At 34.7% G+C, this 20,508-nt stretch overlaps 1 protein-coding gene across 1 annotated transcript; it reads left to right on the top strand.

Moving 5' to 3' along the window:
* The first annotated feature begins 4,612 nt into the window (after positions 1-4,612).
* On the top strand, positions 4,613-10,029 carry LOC131158171 (ubiquitin C-terminal hydrolase 22-like). Its single transcript, XM_058112840.1, has 3 exons — positions 4,613-5,845; positions 6,428-6,552; positions 8,724-10,029. The coding sequence occupies exons 1-3, from the start codon at positions 5,013-5,015 to the stop codon at positions 9,497-9,499; spliced, it is 1,734 nt and encodes a 577-aa protein (XP_057968823.1). The 5' UTR covers positions 4,613-5,012; the 3' UTR covers positions 9,500-10,029.
* Positions 10,030-20,508: the final 10,479 nt, after the last annotated feature.

The following is a 20,508-nucleotide window of genomic DNA, read 5'->3' as shown; positions in this document are numbered from 1 at the left end:
TTTGGGAATGTTCATGGCACAATTAGTAATTTGAAGGATTCTCTCTCAATTGCAGTCTACACTGGAGGATCTAATTTCTTGTTTCAGGGAAAGGAATTGCCATAGGAATTGGATTTTTGCTGGATGGAGAATGCAAACTTTGGGCCCAAAAGGCTGACACTAGTTAGTTTTTGAAGGGTGACAAAAATACTTCATTTTTCTGTCTTGCTACACCGAACTGAAGAATTTGTATTCACATTCTGATGGTTCAAAACAATTCAAGTCACCATGTTTACAGTTGTCCTAAAATTATAGACTACTTTAGATTGGCTATTATGATATTGATATTTGTCCATATATTCAAGGTTGGGGCATGGCTATGCAGGATGTGAATAATTTGCATTGGTTGATGCTTTCATGTCAAGTGAGTACTCAAATTGATCACCCTATTACAACCATGAAAATTGAAGCAACACAATTCTTTTAGTTAGATGAGCTCAAAGCTCCACGACTAAATGAGATGCCAACAATTTTCAACGAACATTATTGGGATATTGTCTATTCATCCGTTATCATTGCTGTTGAGTATTTCTGGTCAATTTTCTACTCAGAGTTAAAACATGACATTCATTGTTCTTATTGCCAAAAATCCCAACCCAAAATCTGTCATAGGATGGTCATTGGTCTTTGCTAGGTCATCTGTAAGCTCATTTCCAAAGTCTCATCTAATCTCTCATAAAAAAATGCATTTATTATGTGTAGATTGATTTCTGACAACTTCCTTCCAGCCCATGAAATTGTTGAACATGTTCTTAAAAAAGTGTAGGGGAAGATATTTTCATGTGGGTTTGAAGGTTAATGTGAGAAAAGGCTATTATGATAGGTTGAATTGAGACTTTGTCAAGGCATTAGAATTGGTTTTCCAACTAGATGAGTTCATCTTATTCTGTAATGTGTTACTACTGTGTCCTATCAAGCTCTTTTAAATGGCTTTCCTCCATCATTTATGCTAAAACATGGGCCAGATAAAGTAATCCAATTTCACCTATATATATATATATTTGTGCTAATGCTGTCTCTCTTGTCCCGGAAGGATGCCATACATTGGGCACTTGTAAAGGAGTTGAAATTTCTTAGAATGGATATATCTTGTTAACCATCTGATGATGACATTCAAAAATTGTTCTTTAAAACCTACTTTTGGAAGAAGTAGTGATCTTGGCAAATATGTTGCATTCCAATGCTATTTTTGCTTGTGATCAAAATCCTCTTAGTCCCGATGCCCCCTCCAGAGTTCAGTGTTCGTTTCAGAGTTGGTTTAAGGTTAAGAGAGCTCTTACATAAACTTGGATTTCCTCAACATGCAGATTCAACTTAAGCTTCAGGTTTGAAATCTAGTACTTTGTCTCTAGCTGCTCGGGAAATACCGATTTAGTTAACTTGTCAAACTTTACTGGTGTACTTGTGCCTCATTTTAAAATCCTGTCATTTTTTTTTTTCATTTTGCAAAGATTTGAACACTATTTAGTGCATGTTGTGGTGGTGTAACTCTGCATCGGTAGATAATTTGCACTTGACTAGTTGAGAATCTCTGTGCTATTTTTAAAGCTGATGGAGGTATGGATTATAAAAATTTTTCACTTTGCAACAAAGCTTTATTAGCCAAGCAAGTTTAGAGGATTGTTATCGTGGATAATTCCCTCTGTCGTTACTTTTTCTCTGCAACATATTGCAATCTTGTTGCCAAATCAAATTCTTCATGGTGATGGAATAATATTTGTTTGGTTGTGATTTCATTAAGCAATATATATGTTGTAACAATGTACCTCTTTCGGTGTATTTTCAAAGACAATTAGGTTGCAGATTTTGGATTTTTTGCAGGATACTCAGTTATTTGATTAATGAATCTTCTTTATCTAGGAAGGTTAAATCTTATTTGTTAGTTATCTTTAGATTTCGGCGTATTCTCTGTACATGTGTTCCACTCAATATGAGTCACATACTACAATGTTGATTCCCCTTATATCCCCCTACTTATAACTAATTTATTATGAGGAATAGACATTCCTTGAACTAAAACATGTAGCATATTACATTTTCTTTTTTTAAAAGATTGTTTTCCTTTTTCTTTTGAGTAAAAAAAAATGTGATGAATCTATAATCAAATCATTTTATCCGGACTCTTCTCTCTTTAGATGTAAAAGTGAGTATCGTTCTGTTTCATAGTGTTGTATATAAGCTATAGACACAAGTTGCAATCACGAGGAATGCACTATTGATACAAGTTGCAACCATGAGAAATACACTACAAACATAAGTTGTAACCACAAGAAACACACTACTATGTTTGTTAGCGTATTTGTTTCAATGGCAAGTATTTTTTACAAATTAAAAAATGTCATTACTATATCAATTAAGTTGCTAATAAAGTAATTAACAAATGAGTAATAATAAAACCCCCCAAATTAGGTTATTTATTCCTATTAGACTAGATAATTAAAAGAAGATGAATGTAACTTTCTTAGACAATTGGTAACTAATTTATTGTAATTTTTTTTTTTTTTTTAATTTAAGAAATTGGATGAGTCAATATCCAACCCCCATCATGAGGAAAAATTAGGTCCTCTCGGAGGACCATCTCGTACCAATATTGTTCTTCTACCAAGATCTCTCATCTAATGAAAACATATCAAATAGTAAGTTCCATTCGATTATATCTAAGTCCTATCATTTGACAGTCACATTTTGATGTGTTTTTATGAGATGAGAGGACTTGATGGGAGAACCACATTAGTTCTCCCGGAGGATCTAATTTTTATCATCAATTGTGAGATATTGTAAAATCCTATTCGTTTGTGACCCATATGATACAAGCAATCATATTTACATAAATGTTGTTACTTAAAATTTCAAACATTTTGTTTAGTCCTATACTTCTATTCTTCTTTTGATTAAATATTTTTCTATAACTCTAAAGTAGTTTTTTATTTTTTTGAAAAATAATATATTTTTTTTAAATAAAGACTCATTAAAAAGATCAAGGTATGTCGAGTATCCTATCGAAAGGTAAGATGAAAATGGGGATATCTAATAAAATTTTTTGGAGCAGCCATTGCACAAGAGGCAACATAATGCATAAGAAAATTAAGATCCCTCTTATGAACAAAAAACAAGAAGCATAGAGAATTGATCAATCTAAATGCATTCAAAATGGAGGGTGATAGGAGTATTAGCCATCATTGCCTTCATTCAAATAGAGAGATTAACAAATGATTAGGTTACATTTTGTTCACACAATAGATATTTCTTAGAATAAGATGAAGTATGATGCAAAAGTTAGAAATAGAGGGAGTTGATACTTCTTATTATTTCATCAATGTAATAAGGAATATTCACATGGTGAAATTTGATAACAATTATTCATTGTCTATTTCTAATTATTGATTCAAAAAAATTTGATTTTGTTATTTTTTTTCTAGTAACAATAAAATTTTTTCTATAAATAATTTATAACTAGCCTATCATAACTAATCTATTATTAGAAATAAGCATTCCACAAACAAAAACGTCTAGGCATCTTCTTTTCACATAAAAAAAAGGTTTCCTTTTTCTTTTGAGTAAAAATAAGGCGATGACTTTATAATTAAATCATTCCCCCATCCACCCCCAACTTTTTTCTCTTTAAATGTAAAAGCGAGCACCTTTCTGTTTCACAATGCTGTATCGTTCTGCACTATAAACTCTACACTATAAACTCTACACTAAATACAGAAATTGCGAACACTAAAAATGCACTATAGACACAACTTGCAGCCAGTAGAAACACACTAAACAAGTTGTGATTACAAGAAATGAACTATTATGTTTGCTAGCATATTTGTTTCAAGGGCAAAAATAATATTTTTTACAAATTAAAAAGTATAATTATTATATTAATTAAGTCACCCACAAAGTAATTACCAAATGGATAATAATAATAATAATAAAGAAATAGATTTCAAGAGAATTATTGTAATTTTCAAATATTAAGAAATTTATATTTTTTGATAAAATTTTCGAAAGTCAAGTTATTTATTTCTCATGTACTAAATCTATAACTTAATTATAAAAGTGAGCACCTTTCTATCTCTGTGTTGTATTGTTTTGCACCTACACACCATGTTACAGATATGAGTTGCGATTATGAGAAATGCACGATAAACACAAATTGCGACCGCGAGAAATACAGTAGCATGTTTATTAACATATTTGTTATGAGGGCAAAAATAGTATTTTTTACAAATTAAAATGTGTCATTATTATAGCAATTAAGTTGCCAATAAAATAATTAATAAATGAGTAATAATAAAAAATAAAATAAAATTTCAAGATAATTATTGTAATTTTTTAAATAATAAAAAATGTTTTAATAAAACCCCAAAAAGTTTAATGGTAAACAATATATTTGTCTTCAAAATATAATTCTAAATTGGTGGGTCCATCTCACAAATAATCACCCACCCCGCATCCAACGGCCCACAAAATTCCCATTTATATATATATATATATATATATAAAATTTTCTTCCCATTAAAAAATAAAAATAAAAACAGAAAAAACGGAAAGATAGAAGTAGAAAACACAGAAAACAGTAGCAGAACAAAGCCATCTCTCTCTCTCTCTCTCTCTCTCTCTCTCTCTCGCTTTCTCTCTCTCTCTGGATCAAAGCAAACAAATATAGAAAAATACACTGAAAATAAGAAAATTAAGAATTTCTGCAACATTTTAATTTTAATTTTTTTTCTTTTAATTTCCATCCCTAAATATATCACAATCCAAACAGTAGGATCTGAATCCTATGATGCTTCCAAACCCCACTGCACAAGTCTTCTGATCTCCCTCTCCATCAATCTCGCATTCATTGCGCTTCTTTGATCTTCGCCACTGATGCCAATCTCTACGCTTCTGATCCATCGATCCGATTGAACGAATGAAGTTTTTCTTGGCGAATTCTAGGGCTTTCGTTGTCACTCTGCGCGCGATTCACCGCATCCATGGCCTCCAAGATCCCCGGCCAGTCGACGATACCCCCGCCGTGTCCCCACCTGGCCGAGTTCCGTTCCCGGCACGGTCCCAAGCCGTTCCGCGCTCTGCAGGAGTGTCTACGGGTCCGGCCGCCGGGTCGCGCCGCGATCCGCCGAGACCCGTCGGAGGTGCCGCGGTGCGGCGCGTGCGGGGATGCGGCGGCTGCGAGGCTCTATGCTTGCGTCGCTTGCGCCGCCGTGTACTGTCACGCGCCGCCCAGGTCGTCACACGCGGCTGCGCACTCAGATTCGATGCCTCCCGGACACGAGATCGCCGTCGACGTCGACCGCGCCGAGCTTTTCTGCTGCGCGTGCCGGGACCAGGTCTACGACCGGGACTTCGACCAAGCGGTCGTGGTTGCGCAGACGGCGTCGCAGGCTGGCACGATCCCTTCTCCTCCGCCGGAAAATCTCAGGAAGCGGCGGCGCGTGGACTACCGCCCGTGGACGCCCGATCCGAGGGAGCGAGTCTTGGTGAAGAAAAATTCAAGCCCATTGCAGCGAATGGACGGTGTGTCTGTCTCCGACCTTCCGGAAGGATTGCGGGGTCTGAACAATCTGGGAAACACATGCTTTATGAACTCCGTGTTGCAGGCATTGCTTCATACGCCTCCGCTGAGGAACTATTTCTTGAGCGATCGGCATAACCGGTTCTTTTGCCAGCAGAAGAACAAAGCCAAGAGGAATGATGGTTGTAGTAATAAGAATTCGCGGTTGTGTTTAGCATGCGATATGGATGCGATGTTTTCAGCTGTATTCTCGGGGGATCGAACGCCCTATAGCCCAGCTAAATTCCTATACAGGTAGCTAATGTGTGTTTTGCATGCTGGTTGATTTATCAATTTGAGGGATGCAATGTGTTATATTTAGAGATCAGGGGGGCTTCATTAATTTTTGATGGATTTGCAGATGAATGTAGAATGTATGATCCTGTTCTGGGTCCGAAGCTTTTGGCCCAGGATGGTGGTTGTTCATGTTCTATTAGAATTGGTGTGCTAGTAGAAATGGGTGCATGCTACGGTTTTCTTCAGATGATACTGAGAAAACTGCATTGAAGAAGAGAGAATATAGTTTTGGATCTGCCTTGTCACGGTCGTTCTGGTTTTCAGGAAATGAAAAATCTTATCCCAAACAAGCTAAGCACTTGATTGGGCCCAGTAAAGAGGCAGTTCTAGTTTTCTCATACAGTATAGGAAGCTAGTTGGAGTTTGAAAGTCGTATGTCTGTCTTTCTATTTGCCCCACTAAATTAAGTTACAGTTTGACTATTTACATGTTGCAAAAATTTCTACTTGTTCAGATTATCTACTTATAGCTACTTCATCTGCTGGGTTTGGGGTTAGGGGGCACTTTTTTTGAAAAAAAAAATTTGTGTTTTTATTGCAGTTGGTGGCAACATGCAGCAAATCTTGCGAGCTATGAACAGCAAGATGCTCATGAATTTTTCATATCGATGCTTGATGGGATTCATGAAAAGGTGGATAAGGATCGACGCAAGTCCCAGAGTCAAGGTAATTTCCCTACTGCTGCAATTCATTTGTTTGTTGCCTATGAGGTCCATTACATGGCTTGGATCTAATGTGCAGTCAATGTCCCAAAAATTAGACCTTGGGAACTGAAAAAGGTTGTGGTTGTGAAGCATGCCTTGTAGTTGCAATGTTGCATTTATCTATCTGGTGGAATAATTGGTTAATAGGTCCCATATCTTATTAGCTTGCTGAGGTGAAATATTGACACTGAAATAGTTAAATGTACAGTTCTTGAGCTTTAATTGATAATTGCCCACAGAAACTTCAAATCAGATCTGGATCTGACATTTTGTGGACCCCACATTTACTGCATGAGCTCCTTGCTATAATGCCATATCACTTCTTGGATGGTTGTTGGATGTTTCTAGGATAATTTCCCAACTTATCTTAGACACATTTGCTTCCATAAACGTGCATCTGTTTGAGTAATTTTCTTGTTCTATGATTTGTGAGTTAAGTTAGCGTTGCAGTGGTAGCATTAATAAAATCCTGTTCTGTTTTTTCAAAGATTGTGGTATGTTTGCTACATTTAGAGTGAAGGTTCATTTAACAAGAAGGTTCTCATTTAGATCAACCTGAAATTCCTAATTGGTTCAAATTAATAGTTGATATGTCTACAGCTCCTGATAGGTGATCCAAAAACTAGCAACCTACTAATTGTGGGTTAAAGTTCCGAATCGCACTAATGACATTGCATTAGTAAGGTATGGAGGCCGGCCATCCATGAAATTGTCAAAAGCTAGTGTTTAAGTGGTGGTGATGAAGTATCCAAGAGGTGCAAGGGCTTAGAAGGCTGGATAAAATTTTCAGTTGTTTCAATTAAAATAACTAGGGGTTTCAATTGATTTGTAAAGCAAGAAGCATAACACATGATTGAAGGTTGTTGCCATTCCATCCCAGCAAGCTTTTATGCTCTTAACCTCCTGATGTCCCTATCTTTTCTTTTTTTAGTATTTTATTCTGATCAAGATGATCCAAAGTAATATTGAAGATTGAAGGAGTAACCAGAATATTCAACTGCAGGTTGTGAGTTTAGGTCTCGTATTTGTTGCCCTAGGCGTTGCAAGCTCTCAGATTTAGGGCTAATGCTCAACCTGCAAGCTTGATGAAGTCATCTGCTCCATTCCAGTAAGTCTCTCTTGCTTAGCTTTCTGAGTTTCATCATAGGATTTTCGTGTCTCACTTAATTCTCATAATCATTCCACTCTGCCATGTTTAGATTGTATGCCGTTGCAAAGCTGATACCAGGCACAGAGAAAGGAGGACGCATTAGTTTGACAGCCAGTCTAAAACGTTGCATCAAACCGCTATGAATCTCAATTCTCTTCTTGTTCATACTTCAAACTTTCTATAGGGACCTTGTTTTGACACCATCAGCATATCTTTCAATGTTTGTGGTTCATCTGTTGTCGGAGTTCTATCTATTGACAGAATTCTTACTCCTTGATGTTGTAGGATGAGGCACAATTATCTGGCATGGTCGGTTCCATCTCGTGGTAATGGTGCTGGCCTTTTTTCTACTTAAGTTATTGTCAACGTTGCTGTAACTGGCTTGTAAAAATGAAAAATTATAGTTGGGCCATGAGTTTTGTCAGGATATGCTCATGAACTTCCTAATATTTGAGCTCTTGATTGCACATTTAGAAAATCCAACATCAGATTGTGAACTTGATCTCGACCATGCATGAAGCACAATGTATGATTTTAATGAATAAAAGATAATTTTGTGGTTGTATTGAAGCAGGGAAGCATATGTTGTTTACTGTGCATTGTTCTGAATAAATTTATCTTGACCGTGACCTATACCTCTGGCTAAACGGCAATTTGTCAATCCAAGTTTGTCAAGACATTGTTATATTAACTGATCCCAGAGAGAAGATCATCAACTCATCTTGTTTGTCTTGGGGTTTTGCGCACTTATTTTTTGTCAGAACAGGATTGCTTCTCAGAACAAGCTTCTGGAAGTCTTCTGCTTATTAAAGATCCCCATAGTTTGTGTCATCATGCCCTAAATGATTGATTATTCCATGAAATTATTAGGATGAGATATTACATTATATTATTTTTATTAATTTTTTGGGCTTTTGTGGCGTTATCATAATGTTATGTTGTTTTAAAAAAATATTGATGACCTTTTGTCTTTTGTCATGCAGGCAGCGGAGACTGTTGTATTGCTCATAGAGTATTCTCTGGCATATTGCGATCCGACGTCATGTGTATGGCTTGTGGTTTCACATCTACAACATATGACCCTTGTGTGGATATCTCACTGGATTTGGAACCAACCCAGGCATGTTCAGCTAAGGCGGCATCATCAAAGTCTCATCCTTCTTGCAACGGCGATACAGATTCCATGATGTCAAGCCAGAAGTGTGGAATATCCACCCTGATGGGGTGCTTAGATCGTTTCACAAGACCTGAGAGACTAGGTTCTGACCAAAAATTCTTCTGCCAACAGTGTCAGGTGAGGCAGGAATCTCTTAAGCAGATGTCTATAAGAAAGCTTCCATTGGTTTCTTGCTTCCACATCAAGAGGTTTGAGCATTCTTCAATCAGAAACATGTCAAGGAAGGTCGACCGTTATTTGCAGTTCCCACTTTCTTTGGACATGACACCTTATCTCTCTTCCTCCATTTTGAGGAGTCGATTTGGGAACAGGATTTTCTGTTTCGATGGGGATGAGGCAGATGCTTCGAGTGAGTTATCTTCGGAGTTTGAGTTGTTTGCTGTTGTCACTCACGCGGGTAAATTAGATGCTGGTCATTATGTGACGTATCTGCGGTTAAGTAACCAATGGTACAAGTGCGATGATGCTTGGATTACTCAAGTTAATGAGAACATTGTGAGGGCTGCCCAGGGATACATGATGTTTTATGTACAGAAGATGCTTTATTACAAAGCTAGCGAAAAACCAGTTGCTTCTCGATAGGTTGACTGAAGCCTGATATATTGATGACTGAAAAACAACTGCATGGAACAAAAGGTCGATCTAGTCATTGACAGTCAAGCTAAATATATGATGTATTGCGCATCGAAAAAAAAAAAAAATGTAGCTGGTTTTTTAGACCATGAAAACCACGTCACCGAGTTGCTGTTGTCATTAGCAGAAAGACAGGCAGCTTGCCACTTTCTCTTTGAGTACACTTTATGAAGAGGTAATATATCATTCTCATATGGAACGGAAAGTGAGCCTGAATTTTTGAGGCACCCTACTCCAGCATTGGGGAAATTTATATCTGCAGAGGTATGGATTCCTTTTTTAAAAAATGGTTTGTTGATTTAATTCTTTTTTGTTTTGTTTTTTTTAAACTCCTGCTAATACAAGTATTGTCAATGGGTTGATTCTTTTTCTCATGGATTCTTCTCAGAAGTTGCAATGCTTGGAGGTTGAGTTTATCAGTGTACTAACCTCTTAAAATGGCAAATCTATGTTCAAAATATGATTTTTGGAGCTTTCAGATATGTTTTCAGTGCCCCCCCCCCCCCCCTCCTCTTTTTTTTTTTTCCATCTCTGTTGGAATTGGTGTTGGCTTGTGCACTTCAAAATTTTCAGTCATCCTAATGCCCAGTTTACTCTCTCTCTCTCTCCTTACAAGTGCCATTACCCGCGCACAACTTTGGGGACTGCGAGACCTAAGACCAATCATGTTGATGATGTTCTTTTCCAAACACGACATGCAGATGATTATTTCATTTGGTATGATTAGTTTGGGATTCCTAGGTGTTGTGATTAAATTAAAGCCCTGAGAGCTTAAGATCTATTTGGATCAAAGATTTTGTCTAGAGAAAAGGAAGAAAAAAACTAAGCTGGAAATTTGATTTTTCAATTGTATTCTCTCTATATCAAATAATATTAAGGGTGATAATTTATTAACATGATTAAAGATTGAGAAAACTTAAAGTTTAATGATGTGCAAAGTTAATTTTTTGAGATCAAACATGAAAAAGTGTGATAAAAAAAAAGTGAATGTATATGTATTTGTACTTTTTTGCTTAATATTCTTTGAGCTCCAAACAGAGCTTCAATATTCCAATTAGTCAATAGCCCACTTATGAGATCATTAAGAACACCTTTACTCTTTATTGGTTTGCTACTGTTTTTATTTTATTTATTTATTTATTTTGATGCAACTAGTGCCTCAAAATCACCTCAAACAGTACACCATCATCTGCAGCCTGAATTTTTCATTCAGCCAAATGAGAAGTTGAGGACTTATTTGGGGCAAAAAAGAAAAAATAAAAAAAGAAGCAAATAGCATAGAATGAATTTTCTAACTATATTTTTATTCTAATCACGATATTATATTTTATCTTATGAGATGCTATAGCATTAATATAATAATTCCCTTTAGCATTAAAGCTCACCATCTTCTTTTGATGAAGATTCTCCCTTCATGATTCATATCTAGACATTAGGTAGTCAATAATATTTTATTAATATAATAATTCTAATAAGATAAAAATAGTGATTTGGTTTATCACAGTTGTTTGCAAATGGATGTGTGGAGAAGATGGTTCTTTATGTCTTAAGCGATTAGAGATTTTGCTTGAGAAAAGAAAAGAAAAATAAGAAAGAAATTTAATTTTGTGGATTAAATTATTTATTTTATATATAATTTTTAATTAAAATTAAAATATAATGATCATATGAATTAAAATATAATTAAAATAAAAATATCCGTAAGTTTTTAAAAAATAAAACAAAACCCGTTTCAAAAATTCTTTAGTTGACATGTATATAATAAGGTTGTTTTTGAGAAGTGAATATCAACCGGTGAAATATCTTAGGATCAAAAACAATTCGTTAGGCTTTGTTCTTCACTATTACCCTTTGGTATCTTAAACTCGATCTGCGGGCCATTACAAACCAATCAATATCATTATCATATTCTTAATTGACTAAATCCACAGAAACTTGTTCCACATTTAAATGATTTTGTGTTGGATCCCCATATCCAAAAACGACTTGAACATAGCTAAAATCTAAAATTCCATCCATCATATCAATTGAAACAAATTTTATATGCTAGTAGCCTTTAAAAATGAATTTGTCACTTCATTTATACTAGCGGAGCGGCACGGGCAATGCACGTGTTATACCCCTATTATATTATAATAGGGTATGAGAGTAGGGTAAACACTTGGGCCTATATTTGGTGCAATACATCTGTGAGATAGATTTGGTGAAGAGGAAGAATCTTTCATTGAAAGTCATCTCTCCCAACTTTGGTAATTGGAGTAGAGCTAAAATGATTGGTCTTCCTTCTATTGTTTTTATATTATTACTTTCATTAATTTTGTAATTTTTGAAATGATTAACATGCCTTTTTTAAATAATAATTTGAATAGGGGTGAAGAAAAAATATTTTTAGATTTTTTGGAAGTTAAAAATTAGTTAATGAAAAAATTCTTAAGGACTACAAGAGAAATCTACTTTTAAAGAATCATAAGCATATTCATATCATAATAAATAACATTACACCTGCCTCACGACATGACGCAGTAGAAAGACATCAGCAAGTAAGAAGGAGTATTGGGCGTTCAGTTCCAGGTAGATACGTTCACGGAGCCAACGGTACCTGTGGATGGTGAGAGTTTACTCTGTGAGCCAGCGGGGATCGTGGATGGTGAGAGTTCTCTGTGAGCTGGCGGGGACCATGGATGGTAATGGAGATGTGTCTTGGGAGTCGGGTTGAACGAACGTCCAGCTGATGCACAGACGTCGTGTCCGCATCCGAACTTTATCCTGATCAGCGAGACATGAGGGCGGAGGACGTTGAACCGTAGGATTGGTGTCGCACCAGGGGGTCCGCTTACTTCACAACGATATTAAAAAAATACCAACTTTTACATCTTTCTACTTGATCTAAGGATAAAATAAGTATATAATTTAGGCAACATCCACTTGTAAACCCACTCTATGGAATTTTTAAATTTTAAGGTGTTTAGTATGACATTATATTGAATTTCTTTAAAATCCACAGATTTCAAATTCTGAGATTCATGCTCCCAAATACTACCTTATATAACTTTAAAATCCGTTCACATTTGAACTAACCTATATCTTGTTTTATTTATTTACTTGGTTTATAGGAAGCAATTGAGGCTAGGTCCATGAAAATAGTTATAAATACAAGGTTAAGCAATCAGAAAAATATCTTTTGGGATATATGAAATCCATTGTTACAAACAACAAAGTCCACAAAGTAAGTTAGTGGATCAAATCAAAATAACAGCTTATCTAAACTCCTATCTAGAAAACACAACTCAAATTTAGATTTGTAATACAAAATTTCAATATAGGACTAATGGTTATATAATGCTTGAAATATGCACTTGTAAATATGTCTTAATATTTATGTAATGCTTGATGTAGTGGATTTGGCATGGTAAGACATTTCTAAGACGCTGAAAATAAAATTCTCCATATAGTGATAAGACCATTCACCAAATCAAAGTTCAAATATAATTATTTTCAAAATAGTAGTAGAGAATATCCTTAATAGCTAATTTGATGCAATTTATGGACTTTCAATTAAACTAGAATAATAAATATGCAACTCTGCTACTAGTTATAAAAGCATATTCATATTCAGCTTCTAGCAAAAGACATAAGGAAAGGATCAAGCAAAGACATATGGGTGCTAGTATTTGTCCAATCTCCATTGCGAGACAAAGTTGATGACAAGTAAACTCCAAGCAATAAGAATGTTGTCATAACATCTATAGGACAAAGAACTTAACTAATATCATATATATTTTTTCATTATTAAGAGGGGTTTAACCATACAAGAGTTCATCCACTACAGATTTATAGGGGCTATATAGGAAGTGTTGTGATGAAATTTAATAAAGATTGACACACAAATAAGGGCATAGGATCTAATCTTTATGTCTAGGTTGCTCGGGCGGATGACTACAATTTTAAAGAGTTTAATTGAGATCATTTATGGACTACCAGAGACCTTAAAATGATATATGATATTGTGTCAAAAAAAAGACCAAAAGACAAATAAAGCTTTTAACTAACCTAGAAAAAGTAATTGAGGATATGAGCAAAGACATGAAAGAAATACAATCCAATTCAATAACACTAATATGTTCCTCTACAACTCATTTGAAGAGAAAGATAAACTTTATCTAACTTATAATGAAGGTATGTTTTGTTATGGAGTACAACAAGTTATGAGGGGTAATTTGTTTTGTTATCACTAATACGTATAAAATACTATAGGAAACCCTATCTTGTATAGTTGTAATTTCTGTAAAACCAAAAACACAAACACAATAGTCAATGTTTTGATCAAAATTTTAGTAAATGCATTTGAATTTGAATGGATGAAAACTTGAATTAAACTAACATATTTTGCATATTCAGTGTGCAGGAGAGAATTTGTTAACTTTCTTCGTGGGAGGGACTGATGTGTGGGATGATCACTGCTATTTGGGGAGAATTTATAGGAGGGAAAAATTAAGAACACACGACCATAGAAAGTTATCGGGCACTAAACAAAAACAATTGGGATTACGATACGGAGGTTTCGACAAACAAGATATCTCACCATAACAGTATACGAAAGTTAGAAAGTCATAAGAAAAGTAGGAGGAATAAAAACAATCAAAGCATGACACCCAGGAGAAAATGCGTTATTGTGTGAGGAGTTACAACACATGAATAGTTATATAGGTAGACAAATCAATCACAGAGATGAGAAGACATGCGAGCGGTAGGAGATTTTTTTTTTTTTGGGTTTTAGGATATTGAAGGAATTTAATTTTTCTTAACTAAAACATGAAGGGCAAAATTGGTATTTCAATTTTTTCACTTAAACTATCAAATTTTGCTCAATATGCTTTTATAAGTAGTTAAATATTTTTATTTAATTTATTTTATTGTAATTCATGAATTAGTTGTAACAAAAAAAAAATGCATTTTTATTTTAATATAAAAAAATTGAGCTCACCACATATTATTAGAGGCTTATAAATTCATAAGGTACATGTGTGAGATGCAAGTGCTATCTACAAAGTGACTTTTTATGTCATTTTACATGTGTTTGGTTTGAAGAAAAAAAAAAAAAAAAGAAAAAATAGATGTATAGAGAAAAAAGTGAATTTTTTTTTTCTACTTTTTGTTTAATTGTCAATTAGATAAAGGAAAGTAGAAAAATATAACAATTTTTATAGATAATTAAGAAAGGAGATTGGTGAGGGGGATGGGCTCATTACTACTATGCCATTTGGTGTGGGATTAAAAGGAAAGAGAGGGCTGAAAAAATAAAAGGAGAAGAGGAAGAACCAAAGAAGAAGAAGAAAGTAATTTTCACCAAAAAGATGGAATTGGAAAAAAAAAAAAAGAAAGAGAGAAAAAAGCAATTGTCACCAAATTAAACGATACCATTTTCTTATAACTTTAGTAGGAGGGTTCATGTTGTTTAAGATTTAGACACATTTGCCTATATACAAAATTTGTATTTGATTAATTGTTTCCAGAACTATTTTACAAAAGTCTATCTAAAATTACAGTTTTAAGGAAATGATTTTAATATGTTTCTTGTGTTTTTAGATACAACAAAACCACGAAGTATAAAATATAATCACTTTTATTTTCGAGAATAATTCTAAAATTAGCTAATTAAACATATCTTTGAAAAAAAAAAAAAAAGTAGCCTGGTGCACAAAGCTATTGCGTATGTAGGGTCCGAGGAAGAGGCGAATCACAATGGATCTATAGTATGCAACATTATCTTGTCTTTTTATAAGACGTTGTTTCCACACCTCGAACCTGTGACCCTTAGGTCATACGGCAACAACCTTACCATTGCGCCTAAGCTCTCCTTCTAATCAAACATATCTTTGAGTATAAAAAAATATTAGATACGATTCTTTATTTTCATTTTCAAAGATAATAATTTAGAAGCCCATTTTTGGATCTTTAACCAACCAAGCCCTTGTCATCTATTTTCTTTCCTTCATTTGTTTTTTGGACCCTTTTAACATACACATCCCTTGACATTTGCTAATTTAAAATTTGTTGTGTTGCAAGAAGATGTATATTATAGAATTTTCTTTATTTTCTACCCTACCACAAAAGAGGAAGTTTGAAAAGAGAACATTCATTTTTTTTTTTCTTTTTGAGGACTTGAAATGTTAACCTAAGCAAGCCCTCAGACTCACCTAGACAGTATCAAATAAAGGATGAAAACATTGTTGCCCCCCATGGCGCCTCTCTAGGTTAGTAGTAAAGGCTTTTTTTTTTTAAACCTAAATTATCATTTATTATTTTCCTCCTTTTTTCTATATATCCCTCTATTCCTTCGTACCAAATGTGCAAAGATAAATGAATGATACTAGGATGGAGGAAGAAATGAAAGAAAAAGTAAAAGTTTTGTTGATTCAATGGTTAAAACATTAACTTTTATTTTTTGTCATGTATCACAATCATTTTCAACAAAAAATAAGCTAATTTTTATTCTTCCCTTCTTGTTGTTTTCCTTTCTACCAATCACAATATAAAGCTAAAATCCTCATATATTGAGTTGGCAATTAGCATGCATATCACTTTTAAAAATGCTAGTTTTAATGATTTTGTATCTTTAGAGGAGTCCCAACAGGACATAGAGTCAAGTGTGGGACCCACACCGCTCCCCCTAATCCTCTATCTTGTCAGGATACCTCTCGAAATACAAGCCTCGAGAAAGCAAATGCAACGGTGTCATTTTCTTTCCCTTTCTCTTGGATTTTATTGTGCATGCCAACCATTGAAAATCTATATTCATTAGCCCTCATACTCGCCTAGGTAGTACCAAATGAGGGATGAAAACATTGCTGCCCCTCTTGATGCCTCTCTAGGTTGGCAGTAATGTTTTTTTTTTTTTTTCCCAAATCTTCATTTATTTTTTTCTTGCTATTTTCTATATACCCCTCTATTCCCTCATACCAAATGTACAAAGAAAAATGAATGATAATATGATGGAGGAAGAAAAGAAGGAAAAAAGTGAAAGTTTTCTTGATTCAATGGTTAAAACATTAACTTTTATTTTTTGTCATGTATCACAACCATTTTCAGCAAAAATAAGTTTCTATTCTTCCCTTCTCATTCTTTTCCTTTCTACCAATCATAATATAAAGTTAAAATCCTCATATATTGAGTTGACAATTAGCATGCATTTTGCTTTTAAAAATGCTAACTTTAATGATTTTGTATCTTTAGAGGAGTCCCAATAGGACACAAAGTCAAGAGTGGGACCCACACTGTCCCCCTGCCTAATCCTCTATCTTGTCAGGATACCTCTCAAAATACAAGCCCTGAGAAAGCCAATATCACGATATCATTTTCTTTCCCTTTCTCTTGGATTTTATTGTGCATGCCAACCATTGAAAATCTATATTCATTAGCCCTCATACTCACCTAGGCAATACCAAATGAGGGATGAAAACATTACTGTCCCCCTTGATGCCTCTCTAGGTTGGCAGTAATGTTTTTTTTTTTCCCAAATTTTCATTTATTTTTCCAAATGTACAAAGATAAATGAATGATAATATGGAGGAAGAAAAGAAAGAAAAAGTGAGTTCTTTTTTTTTTTTTTTAAATTATAAAAGGTAAAATGTATTGATCAAAATGTATATTTACAATACACTCTAAGCATGCCCAGGAGAGGAGATCACTTCCCATCTTAGTTGCAACAGCAATCCATCAACAAAATACTAATCCAAAAAGTCTACATGAGGCTACATGAGACTAACTAGGTACTATTACATCAAATGGAGTGTAAATCAAATTTTCCAAAAACAACTCTATAGATGTGCCTTTGGATTATCACAATGAACTCCTCAGGAGAGATAGTGTAACGCCGTAGAAAATAATATGCATGGAAGTGTAAAATAAAAATAAAAATAAATTAAATTATATAATATAATATATTCATATAATATAATATATTATTATAGTATATATATATATATATGTAAAGCTTCTTCAGAAAGCTTCTTGATATCCAATTTCAAATTGGATTTTAGATCCTGCGTGCTCTCATCTCTCTAGTACTCTCTCTCCTCCGCCTTCCCTCTCTCTCTCTCTCTCTCTCCTCATTTTTTCGACAAATATTCAGTCGATCGGGAAACGGAAAATACCACTGGGTTCCATTCTCTATCATCATCAATTTAACTAGAGTGGATTTTTCGTAAGAGCGTCATAGGCACCACTCCTGGGGTAAGGTAAACCCACTCTTTCTCCTCAATTTCTTTTAAATCTTCAGCCTAATTGACGATCTGAAACCATCACGTGGTTCTAGGAGCATTTCTCTACAAGTCTAGTAGAGCGGATTTTTGAACTGGGCTTTCTAAGCACCACTCCAAGGCTAGGGTAAGATTTAGGAAAATTAGCAAATTGATTATTTTTGAGAGTTTAATTGTTTATTTGGAATTTATGGATCTAGGAAATATTAAAATAGTATTTTATTTGGGTTGATTTGATTGAACTAGGGTTATTGAATTAGGTTTCAGGTGAGCATTGCAGGCATCATTTTGGGGTCCTTGCTGGCATAGTTTCTGGAAACCAGGTAAGGGGAATAGATTAAGTTAGTAATTTTTTGAATTTACCGGTTAAAATGAAAAAATAATATAAGTAAGTATATGTTTATCATGCGAATTTTAGAAAAGCCAACCATTTGAACTGTGATTTTGAGACTAGGTTATTATTTTCGAAAATGGAATGATGAAAGTAATGGATTTTCTGGATAATTGTGGAGATAATTAAATATGTATTTTCAGTAATGTGAATGATGAATGTGGGTTGGCGTATTTTTAATAAATGTATAAATACATGTATTATTCTAAATTGTGTGGTAGGAGTAAAAAGAATATATTGTGATGAATTATGATATATATATATATATATATATATATATTTATGAGATGTTGGAAATACTTAAATGCATTGAGAATATTTATTGTGTGTGATTGTTGAATCAGAGTTGAATGTGAATGTTAAATTGCAAGTTATAGTTTGAGAACTTCGGTGGATTGTGGTTTCGTGTTATGCACAGTACTGTTGCACGTGATTTCTTAAGAGCTAGTATACCAACACGTCTCATGGAGAGTGTGGAGACGGGATGGTCGATTGTGCTGTGTAGGGTAGAGTTCTCCCTGGAGTTCGGACCAGTGTGGTAAAGCCAATCTGACTTACAGATTGAAGAGGTTGTTTTTTTGGTTTAACTCTGGTGGGCTGACCAGGGTTAAGTCTAGCCTTTGGGCAGCATAACCCATCATGGGGGGAAGTATGACAGTGTATTATCCATCTGGTAGTGAGTTCTAAATGTATAATTGTTAATTTAATTAGTGAATAAAATGAAAACAGAATATATGAATGCAGACGGGAATATAGAGAAAGTGAAATGTGAATATGAAATATGGAAGTGAGATTTATGTGATGTGAAATACTGAGAAGTGTGAAAACTAAGAACTTGAAAAGATGAATAATATAGAGATAACAGACACAAAGTAAAGTAATAAATGTATTATATATTGTAATATTATATGTATTTGGGGTGAAGTATACTCTCCGCCCGAGGGTTTGTTGAGAAAGGCGAGTGTCTTGATTAATATCAGATGTAGCCATACTGGGTTGCATAATGTGTTGGGGGTAGAGGGAAGCTACTTATATGAGCGTGTAATCTTCCCTGTTCTCGGGAACTTCTACCTGTAAACATTTGTGTGAATGTGTGTGAATACGAGATAAACTATCCACCTGAGGGCGTACAGAGTAAGGTAAGTGCCCTGATATGCTTTAGTTGTAGCCATAGGTTGCATAAGGTGTCAGAGCAGAGGAGTGCTACTTGTATGAGTGGGTAATCACCCTAATCCTTGGGAAACTCTTGTTAATAAAATACGTTGCATGTGTGTGAGTAGGGATAGAGAATGATTTCATAATTGTGGATTCATGTGTAAATGATGATTATATTTTGTACACAAACCTCATGATAGCCACACACTGGTATTAATCTATTCCATCTTATTGAAATGTGTCTCACCCGATATGAACTTCATCTTTTTTAGGACCTCTGCATGATCAAGCTTAGCGAGCTTGGGACTGGGTTTGTTGGCTTAGCATTTTTGTGAGAGGGTACAGATCTTGGATGTATTTTTGGATTTATGTTTTTAGTTTTCTGAGATTATATATGGATACTGGATGTTGGGAAATTCTTTTTGGGATGTTATATAGAACTCTGGTATATTATTAAGGATGTTTATTTATTTTTTCGCTGCGTGATTGAGGTTATAGTATCAGACACAGGTGATTGGATCACATCACACCCTAGGCCCCACTTGGCAGGTTCGGGGCATGACAGATAGCCTTACCATAAAACCTTCTCTTGTTCCTGAAGTGCCATAGTAAATAGACAATAGTAGCAAGCCCAATCCTCTTTCCCACTACTAGGATTCCAATCCCTCTAACCTCTTTATGAAGCCACTTTACCATAGCTTTAAGTGTTTTCATCTCTTTTCGCAGTCCCAACCATCTCCTAATATGATCCCACACAAAAGAGGAGAACTTGCATTTGAAGAATATGTGATCAATAGTTTCAATCTCCTCTCTACAAAAAACACAGTTTCGGTCCCCCTCTTCCCAACACAGTTTGTTGCCGGTGAGAAGCTTCCTTTTGATTCCCAACCAAAGAGTAAATGCATGCTTGGGAGTGCATCCACTTCTCCTCACTTCTTTAACCCATAGGACTTTGCTTCCCTTATGCCTCCAGAAATCATAGCATTGAGAGGAGCTATTATGATCCAAACCCTACCCATTCAATAGGCTTTCTGCAGTAGCTATTTGATAGTCACATCTCTGAAGAATCTAATTCTTAATATATATCATCTTATTAAAGAGAGGGGAGTCTTGATGCTTTGAGGCCTACTCCCAAATAGTAGAGCCTTTTAAAT

This window comes from Malania oleifera, chromosome 6 (genome assembly GCF_029873635.1).
Source record: "Malania oleifera isolate guangnan ecotype guangnan chromosome 6, ASM2987363v1, whole genome shotgun sequence".
NCBI classification, from domain to species: Eukaryota; Viridiplantae; Streptophyta; class Magnoliopsida; order Santalales; family Ximeniaceae; genus Malania; species Malania oleifera.
This window is presented reverse-complemented; position numbering and strand designations above follow the sequence as displayed.

Bases quoted from the DNA above. Each gene is read 5' to 3' on its own strand.
- LOC131158171 (XM_058112840.1), top strand. From the start codon at position 5,013: ATGGCCTCCAAGATCCCCGGCCAGTCGACGATACCCCCGCCGTGTCCC. The intron at 5,846-6,427 runs GTAGCTAATGTG...TTTTTATTGCAG, and splicing joins CCAGCTAAATTCCTATACAG to TTGGTGGCAACATGCAGCAA. The intron at 6,553-8,723 runs GTAATTTCCCTA...TTTGTCATGCAG, and splicing joins ACGCAAGTCCCAGAGTCAAG to GCAGCGGAGACTGTTGTATT.